Source organism: Notolabrus celidotus, chromosome 22 (genome assembly GCF_009762535.1).
Source record: "Notolabrus celidotus isolate fNotCel1 chromosome 22, fNotCel1.pri, whole genome shotgun sequence".
Lineage (NCBI taxonomy): Eukaryota > Metazoa > Chordata > Actinopteri > Labriformes > Labridae > Notolabrus > Notolabrus celidotus.
The window spans coordinates 19,367,496-19,377,215 of NC_048293.1; the positions used below are offsets into that span (position 1 = coordinate 19,367,496).

The 9,720-nt window shown below is 38.6% G+C and overlaps 1 protein-coding gene across 1 annotated transcript; it reads left to right on the plus strand.

Annotated features, from left to right (window-relative positions):
- Positions 1-1,167: 1,167 nt before the first annotated feature.
- LOC117805760 (tubulin beta-4B chain) lies at positions 1,168-6,461 on the plus strand. Its single transcript, XM_034674308.1, has 7 exons — positions 1,168-1,315; positions 1,518-1,626; positions 4,072-4,182; positions 4,417-4,661; positions 4,757-5,079; positions 5,184-5,528; positions 5,634-6,461. The coding sequence occupies exons 1-7, from the start codon at positions 1,259-1,261 to the stop codon at positions 5,779-5,781; spliced, it is 1,338 nt and encodes a 445-aa protein (XP_034530199.1). The 5' UTR covers positions 1,168-1,258; the 3' UTR covers positions 5,782-6,461.
- Positions 6,462-9,720: the final 3,259 nt, after the last annotated feature.

Below are 9,720 nucleotides of genomic sequence, written 5' to 3' on the forward strand. Positions count from 1 at the left end.
CTGAAAAGACAATTTCTCACTCAACTAAGGCCAATAGATAGATATACTTTATTTCAGACTCATATGTCCATAACAGCACAAGAGTAATATAAAAGACTAAAAATAAGTAAAATACATGTCCAGCAAGAAATAAAGAGATCATATGACCACAGTTTATACATTTATTTTGATCAGAGCATAAAAGGCTTTTGTTCCAATGTTTCCAAAAGCAAGAAAAATACCTTATAATAATAATAGAAAGGTAATTATTAAAAGTTGTAAAGCTCCCTACCCCCCTCTTGTGGTTAATAAGATTTTCTCTTCATTTTCTGCAGGGTTATTAATGACATTCACAAAAAGTAACCATTAAATCATCATTTGGTCTTTAAAATGTCCCACATGTGGCAGCCATAGACTGTAAGGTGGCAGCATAATGATGCGTTTCAATGGGTTTTCTGATTTGTTTTAATAGAAAAGTGAAATAAAAAGTAGTTTGTGTGTCTCTGACCTAGTTTTAATTATAATTCAGAGCATTAGAAATTAACCTAGTATTTATTAGTATAAGGGATACCCACTACCTGTGGGATCAAATTAACATTACTGTAATGTGAATGAACAACACAGGATCTATGAAATGACATTTGATTTCTTTGTTTTGTTTTGTTTTTTGCTTGTTTGTTGTGTTTTTATTTTACTTTTATTTTTTATTCTTTGGTATCAAAATGACTAATTATTTGAATCACAGGATGTACTGATGTATTTAGACCTGCACACTCAATAAAATAAAATTATATATTAAAAAAAATAAATTAACCTAGTATTTAATATGAAATAATGGAATGATTTCAACATGTAACTGAGTTTTTATTAAGATTATTTGTACTACTTATTCTAATTAACAGACTCAGATAGAAATCGTTTTAAAATATCTAGTAATATAAGGTGTCACTGGAACTAAATGTTGCATTAGATTCAAACCTGCTTGAACGTGTTTGGTGACCCTACGCAGATACACTATTTGAATTCTACTTTGTGTCACCAAGACAACGGAGCTCCAAACGCGCCATCCAATCAAAACCTCAAAACTCGAAGAAGTTTCCCTTCGACCAATCACATCCCCGATTTGCTTTGACTGACATGTGGCTCGTCCAATCATGGGCGTCAACCGTTTGTATTTGTCTCTGCGTTAGCGCGTGAATGGGTTAGTCAGTTGCTGAAGTCCGAGAGCGGTTACAAGGTTGTTTTCTTCCGTCGATAAAAAGTCTAAATTGTCGAGAAAATGAGGGAAATCGTGCATCTGCAGGCGGGTCAGTGTGGAAACCAAATCGGGGCAAAGGTAGGAATGAGTTTGATGTGAAATTAGACGGTTAATGTTTGTATAAAATAGCGGAAATGATTAATGTGGTTTGGGCGGGCTGATAAATTAGCTTACCTAGCAAGCTAAGCTAATGATAGCATAGTGGTCTACGAAGCCTCTAGGTCTCTCTGGGTCTTCAGTCCTTTTATTCTGGTCCTTTATTGTCTTTTTCTGGTTCTAGTTCTGGGAGGTGATAAGTGACGAACATGGCATCGACCCGTCTGGGACGTACCACGGAGACAGCGAGCTGCAGCTGGAGCGGATCAACGTCTATTACAACGAGGCATCAGGTTAACTCCACTTTACTAAATCTCCCTCCTGCACTTAGATTATCTCATTTCAGACTGTGCCAAGTTAATTCAACACCACCCAGGAGGCTGGATAGTACCGGGGCCATCCAGCAGGGGGTCTTTATCCAGCAGAGGAAGGCCTTGCTGACTCACCTTCCTGGTTACTGTCGCCCCGTTTCCAAGATACAGAAAATAAACGAACATTCAGCTCATGAAGAAACACAAAATGAATAAGACAGGGTCAAAAATATGTGTTTTCTTCATATCATGTCCAACTTTTATTAAACTATTATATTATCCTTAAATGATTGACAGCAGAGAGTCTTAAAAAGTTCTCAAATGTAACATGTTCTGATCCAATATCAAACTTTAAATGACTTCAGTTTTAAATTCAGTTCAGTTAAGATTGCTTTATTGGCATGAACAGCTTGGTTATTGTCAAAGAGGAAAAAAAAACCAAATGCAACAGTTATAATAATACACATTTTCACCGATTACACTAATGTTTTATTTTCTATAATTTAATACATTTTTATCTCTCTATATATATAATTAGTCAATACAACATAATTGATCTACACTACCAGTCAAAAGTTTGGACACACCTTCTCATTCAACAAGTTTTTATTTATTTTAATTATTTTCAACATTGTAGATTAATACTGAAGACTTCAAAACTATGAAATAATCTGGTTTTGCCATAAACTGGATTACAACAGTAGTCAAATCGGGCTATCCATTGTGTACTAACCCTACCTCTGAACAACACAACAGATGGTCTCAAACACATTAAGAAGGCAAGTCATTCTACAAATGAACTCTTGACAAGGCTCATGATAATTAGAAACCATTCCAGGAGAGCACTTCATGAAGCAGACTGAGAGAATACCAAGAGTGTGCAAAGCTGTCATGAAGGAAAAAGGGGGCTACTTTACAGAATCTAAATTAGAAAACATATTCTGGTTTGTTTAACACTTTTTTTTTAAATTAAATAATTCCATATATGTTCTTTCATAGTTTTGATGTCTTTGGTATTAATCTACAGTGTTTACAATAATTTAAATAAATACAAACCCTTGAATGAGAAGGTGTTTCCAAACTTTTTCATCAAAATCTTTTTATTGAGACACAAACAGGGTGTACATTAAGTGCAGTATTGATCAGCCAATGATATTAGAGGATGTTATAAATAAACACCAAATGCAGTTAGCAGTAACGTCTACATGGGAAAAGTGAGAGACATATGCAAAGGGAACGAACCAGTAACTGCACATGGTAAGTAAATGAGGCATGGACAACAACAGCTTGTGTTACTTTTTTGCTTTTTAGGTTACAGAAAATACAAAGGTAAACAAAAAAAACAAAACAATAAACAAACAGAAACAACAACAACAACCATTATAAAACAATCCCTAATTATAAAACAATCCCTACCCTGTCACTGCCAGTGGTATCTTGAAATACTTTTCCCAGTCCCATTAAAGACCTAATTCTACACCAGAAAGAGAGAGATGATGAAGCTGCATCTGAATCATGGTTTTAAAGGTTTGTATACAGAGTCCAGAAAGGGTCCCCAAATTTCAATAAACTGTGCATTTGAATGTTGGAGTGAGAATCTTATTTTCTCAAGCTTTAAGCAAGCCATAACATCTGCCAACCATTGTGCATGCGTGGGCGGGGTAGCATCTCTCCATCTGAGCAGCACGGCACGCCTGGCCAGGAGGGAAACAAAGGCCAGAGTCCGCCGTTTTTGTGCCGATAACTGTACCACTCCTCCAGTGACTCCAAACACAGCAGCAAGAGGATTGGGTTTCAATTCAACGTTGATTATCTTGGATATAGTGTGAAATACCTCTGTCCAGTATTTATTAAGACTTGGGCATTGCCAGTACATATGAACCAGTGATGCTTCGGTGTTTCCAAACTTTTGACTGGTAGTATATACACAGTTAATTATTACAACACAGTTTATTATTACAACACAGTTCATTTAAGTACAGTATAATACAAGTAAATAAAACAGTCTAACACAGTTGGTCGTGTCCCTCAGGCTGTGGCAGGAGGAGACACACAGAGCTGTTGGTATTAAATTAATACTTGGTGGAAAAAAAGCTCAGTTTACTCAAGATAAATTAGCTGAGATCTCTGAAAAACAACTAAATAATAATGTATGGGCAGACTTCTGTATTTAGGATGACAATGATATAGTTGTATCAAATTTGTAGTCAATTGTCAAACTGAATTAGCGTTCTGCAGCACAAATAACTTGACACTCCAATCTGAAATTAAGTCACTGCAACATGTACCAGGGGGAAAAAATCATGCACAGACTTGTTGGTCTATTTAAATGCGCATTAATGACACAGACACTGAGAGCATGTCTTTGCTTGATTGAGTAATATTGTTTTTGTAAGGTTTTCTTCCCCACTGTGTTTCCTTCACCAGGTGGCAAATATGTCCCCCGTGCAGTGCTGGTGGACTTGGAGCCAGGCACGATGGATTCTGTGAGGTCTGGTCCCTTTGGCCAAATCTTCAGACCAGACAATTTTGTCTTCGGTGAGAGTTTGAAGTATTAATATGCAGAATGTTCTAAGCTAGGATGATACAGTTCCCTCAGTGTGATACCTGTTGAGTAGTTTCCCACAGTTCAACATGAGAAAAGTGCACTTTCAAATGTATTCATAGCACACTACAAGTGAACGGTGTGACAGAGTCATATTTCAAGTAGAATATGATCCAGGAAACACTCACTTCACAGCTGATAGATTTCTGTATTTGCATGTATCACAGGCCAGAGTGGAGCTGGTAATAACTGGGCTAAAGGCCACTACACCGAGGGAGCTGAGCTGGTGGACTCAGTCCTGGATGTGGTGAGGAAGGAGGCAGAGAGCTGCGACTGCCTCCAGGGCTTCCAGCTCACACACTCACTGGGAGGCGGAACCGGCTCTGGTATGGGCACTCTGCTCATCAGCAAAATTCGGGAGGAGTATCCAGACCGTATCATGAACACCTTCAGCGTGGTGCCCTCACCCAAGGTTCATATAATACTCATTATTTTAAAAGCATATCTCCTCCTCCGTAAGCTTCTTTAATAATGACCTTCCTTTGTCTCCTCCCTCTCCCACGCCAGGTGTCAGACACGGTGGTGGAACCATACAACGCCACACTCTCCGTTCACCAGCTGGTGGAGAACACAGATGAGACCTACTGCATTGATAATGAGGCCCTGTATGACATCTGCTTCCGCACACTCAAGCTCACCACGCCCACCTATGGCGACCTCAATCACCTTGTCTCAGCCACCATGAGTGGGGTGACCACCTGCCTGCGCTTCCCTGGCCAGCTCAACGCTGATCTGAGGAAGCTGGCTGTGAACATGGTGCCTTTCCCCAGGCTGCACTTCTTCATGCCAGGCTTTGCCCCCCTGACCAGCCGAGGCAGCCAGCAGTACAGGTAGGGAGGAAGGAGCCTGCTTCACAGACCTCATCAGGTTGATAAACTTACGTTTGATGAAGGATGTGAAATTAATCCTAATTGGATTCTCTTCTGTTTTCCAGAGCGCTGTCAGTCCCTGAACTCACCCAGCAGATGTTTGATGCCAAAAACATGATGGCAGCCTGCGACCCTCGTCACGGGCGCTACCTGACAGTCGCCGCCATCTTCAGAGGCCGCATGTCCATGAAGGAGGTGGACGAGCAGATGCTCAACGTGCAGAACAAGAACAGCAGCTACTTTGTGGAATGGATCCCCAACAACGTCAAGACAGCCGTCTGCGACATCCCTCCCCGCGGCCTCAAGATGGCAGCCACCTTCATCGGCAACAGCACGGCCATTCAGGAGCTGTTCAAGCGCATCTCAGAGCAATTCACCGCCATGTTCCGCCGCAAAGCCTTCCTCCACTGGTGAGTGAATATGAATCCCTGTATCTGTGCAGAACTGATCTTACATGCTGTTAGAGTTGAGCGTATTTGTCAAACTGCCTCTGAGTGAGTGTCGTCTTGTTGCAGGTACACCGGCGAGGGCATGGATGAGATGGAGTTCACCGAGGCAGAGAGCAACATGAACGACCTCGTGTCCGAGTACCAGCAGTACCAGGACGCTACTGCTGAGGAGGAGGGCGAGTTTGAAGAGGAGGGTGAAGAGGAGTTGGCCTAAACAGTACCATGACCTCTCAAATAATTAAAATGTTGCATTTATTTAAAAAGAAAAAAAGTTCACCTTTATTCCAGCGGAGAGTTGATGATCTATTGAAACGTTCTCAGCCTGATGCAGTGTAAATGGTTCCTCCAGGGTTGGTTTTTACATGTCGTCTGTTCTGTTTTCACACTTGTTTTTTGCTGTCAGGAGTTCTCGTCTCCCTCTCTGTTTTTGAATGTTTGAAACTTCTTCTGTCTCCTTTCCTGTTTAGGGAGCGATCCCTTTCCACTTCATCAAACCAAAATTAAAAAAGGGTCATGCTGTTCAACCTGAAAATCTTCTGTTCATACTTGTCAAGCTGCATGTTTCAAATGTCCAGTATGTAACGAAAGAATGTGACACTGAGCAGTTCGAGGCACTCTGCTGAATCTGATGCTCATTCTGTTTCATGTAGAACGTCATCTTTCAGCAGAAGAGATAAAAACACTACCTTCAAAATTTAAAAAAATGCACTACAGGATTGAAAGCTTTAAAAGTGCCCGGAGCTGCTCACTGTTACATTCACATATTTCTACTGTTTGTAGACATGACACACAAAGACTGGTTTTAACCTTTTGATGCACAACATGGGTCAAAAGTGACCTGACTGACTTTTCATGTGCTATATCTTGGCAATAAATGTATTCCATAATTCAGTATTCCAGGTATTCCTAAAATAACTTGTTTTTGTGCATAAATCATCCTCCTTTTAAATTGAAGGTATCGGCCGGGACGATTATCTGCGCCGATATTCAGCATTTTTATTTTTTTTATCTTTTTATTAGGGACACAATCAGAGCAAAATACAGTGATGTCAGTTCAAAATGTACAATGCCCATCTTTTTTCTTTTTCTCCCCTAACGAAACACTGAACATTGTCTCCATTTAAAGAAAATTACAATAAATCAATTTCCCTCTGTAAAATAATCAGATACATTGTTTTAAAAACAATAGTCACCAAATAGATAAATGGCAATGGAATACAATTAACAAACAAACATTAGTTAAATTAAAAAAAAAAAAAGAAAGAAAGAGATAAGTTGAGGGGGTCTAGGTTAGAGGAAGGACTGGCAATGAGTGAAAATACTCAAGATAACTTCCATTTTTTCTTAAATTCTTAGAACTACCCTTCACTGTTAGACTTATCTTCTCCAATTGGAGAAATGACATATCATTAAGCCACACTGATAAAGAAGGAGGTTTGGAGGCTTTCCTGAGGAGTAGGATTCAACGCCTTGCTAAAAGAGGTAAAAGCTAATACCTGTGATTGTAAGGAATTAAGTTGAACTTGATCAAGTGGGATTCCGAATATTGCAACAAAGGGGTCCATCTTAACCTGAATACCCAGGACTTTTGACATGGTCATAAAATAATCATTCCAAAATTGATGCAGTCTAGGACAGAAAAAAAACGTGACTCAAATATTCAGCATTTTGACGCATATTTGCATCGGCCTTTTTAAAAAAAAAAGATCAATTTAAAACTGGGTATTTTGGCTCTGATGCAGCTGCACCCCCAGGTAACTCCAAGTAGAGATGGAGCTACACCCAAATCAAAGTGAGTGCTCGGGTCGGAATCTTTCAAAATTCACTAAATCACGTGACAGAAATGACACCATCTGCAAAAACCGTAGTCTAGCTTGAGTTCCATTTCTCATGCAGTTTCTCATTACAGGGGACGAGCTGAGCTGCATCTGATGTGGCCCTTACAATTACAAGTGATTTAAAACTCACACAACCCCATTTAAAAAAAAACTGAAATATCCCTTTAAAACAAAGATAAGTGAAAGATTAACATTTCAGTTATATTGAAATTTTGGAAAACTTTAAGATAAGATAAGATATTACTTTATTGATTGTATTTATTAAAGACAGAAAGGTGTGTTTTTAATCAGGGAACACAGCTGTGTTATATTTTTATAGCTATTATTCACAAAGAAAGTAATAATAATAATTTTATTTGTAGAGCACTTTTCAAAACTGAGTTACAAAGTGCTTCACATGGGCAGCAAAATAAAACAGGAAGATAATAAAAACACTTAAGTCAAGATAAAGAAATAAAACATTTTAAAAGACATACAAATCCCCTAAAATAACTCCAAAGGAATGCAATTATTTTAAAATATATTTCTTGAGACGGTTAAAATAAAATGAAATTCAGATAAAATCTGGGAAGGCTCTGCAATAAAATTCTGTTTTAAGAAGGGATTGAAAGGAGCTCAGTAAAGGATTTGGAGACATGAGAAGTAGTTTGACTGAAAACAGCATTAGCCACTTGAGATGTGACAGAATACCTCTTCCAGCGGATCTTGAGTTTACTTGCTCAAGTGGGTTAAATAGATCAGCTTGAATTTAAACATAGATCTTAAAACTAGAATAAAAAAAAAAACACTTTTGTGAACAAGGCAGGTTTTAATGTCCATAGCATCAAAGCTGTGGTCGGCTGATTTGAGTATCAGATTGTAAAGATGACAAAGGCACTCCCCTCCAAACAGAAACCCTCACATCACCATCATCATCAAGTCTCAAATCTAAGGTGTGGAAGTGTCTGCTCATGCAGTAGATGCACATACTGAGAGCCTTTACTTATGTAAGTGAAGACCGGTAAATCATCCACTTAGTTCATTTAGCTCCAATGAGACAATTGACAGACTTATTTAGACAGGGCCTTCTCTGTCGCTGCCCCCACCCTCTGGAACTCTCTCCCCCAACACCTCAGATTCTCTCCCTCACTCACCAAATTCAAATCCGGACTCAAAACACACCTTTTAACAAAGGCTTTTAAACTATAATTGATTGTTTTTTTTCTTGTTTTGTTTTATTTTGCTGCCTTGCTCTTCTTTGCTTTTTTTTTGCACTGTTTTCCTTTGCTTTTCTATTGTATAATTTTATCCTATTTTCCTGTAAAGCGCTTGGAGAATCTTTTAAAGCGCTTTTATAAATAAAATGTATTATTATTATTATTATTATTATTTAAGACCTGCTGATGCCACAGATTTAAGACTTTGATGTTTCGATTGCTGAAAGGACATCAAGAGAATCTTAAATATGACAAAAAAGGTGCAAATAAAATCGCATAGTCTACCTTTAACTCTAAATCCAAACCTAAATCTTGCTTTCTTTCACTTCCTCTAAACTGTGCATGTTATGTATCAAATATCTCCATTTGAAGTTCCTGTTGGTAACTAAAACGATTATAATCTGTGCAATAACTGACTGACACATGCAGTCACAGGAACTTAGAAACGGTTCAGTGTACGCTTGAACATTCATATTTCAGGCTATCATTCCAGTGAAATATTGACAGGGAGCGAGACATTTGAACATGTTGAAATACAAAGGTGTGGCTGACATTCATATTAACATATCTTTTATGTCAGTCGAGTGTATATCTGATGATTTCATCCTTATCAGTGATGCAAAACTCTTATGTAAAGTCTCAGAGATCACATCAGAGGAAGTCATCCTGCAGGACAGGCCATGAATCTGATAACATCATATATCCGTGTGCAGCTGCTTTCACTGCAGCAGAGTAAGGATTAACTCTGCGTTGACCCTTATCCAGCAGCACAAAGGTAAATAAACTCACAGCTCATTACAGAGAGGATTTAAGTTAAATCTGTTGCAGCAGAAAGAAGCATCTGCAGAATTTGAATGGAGCATGACTTAGGGAAAGTATTTGAGCTTTGGTTGTTGTATTTTTCTAGAGGTCACTGAGTAACTAATTTAATCTGTTCACAAATCCAGGACAGACCAGTATTAACCACACTAATATCTCAGGTTTATAACCATCCATTCGTGGCATCAGAGGGCGACACAAACATTCTTCAGAAATTTCAGTGTGTTCATGGAAACAGCTTGAAAGCCTGATTGTTGTAACTGGATTTGTGAATTAAGTTCAACTCTGTCCTCAGAAAAC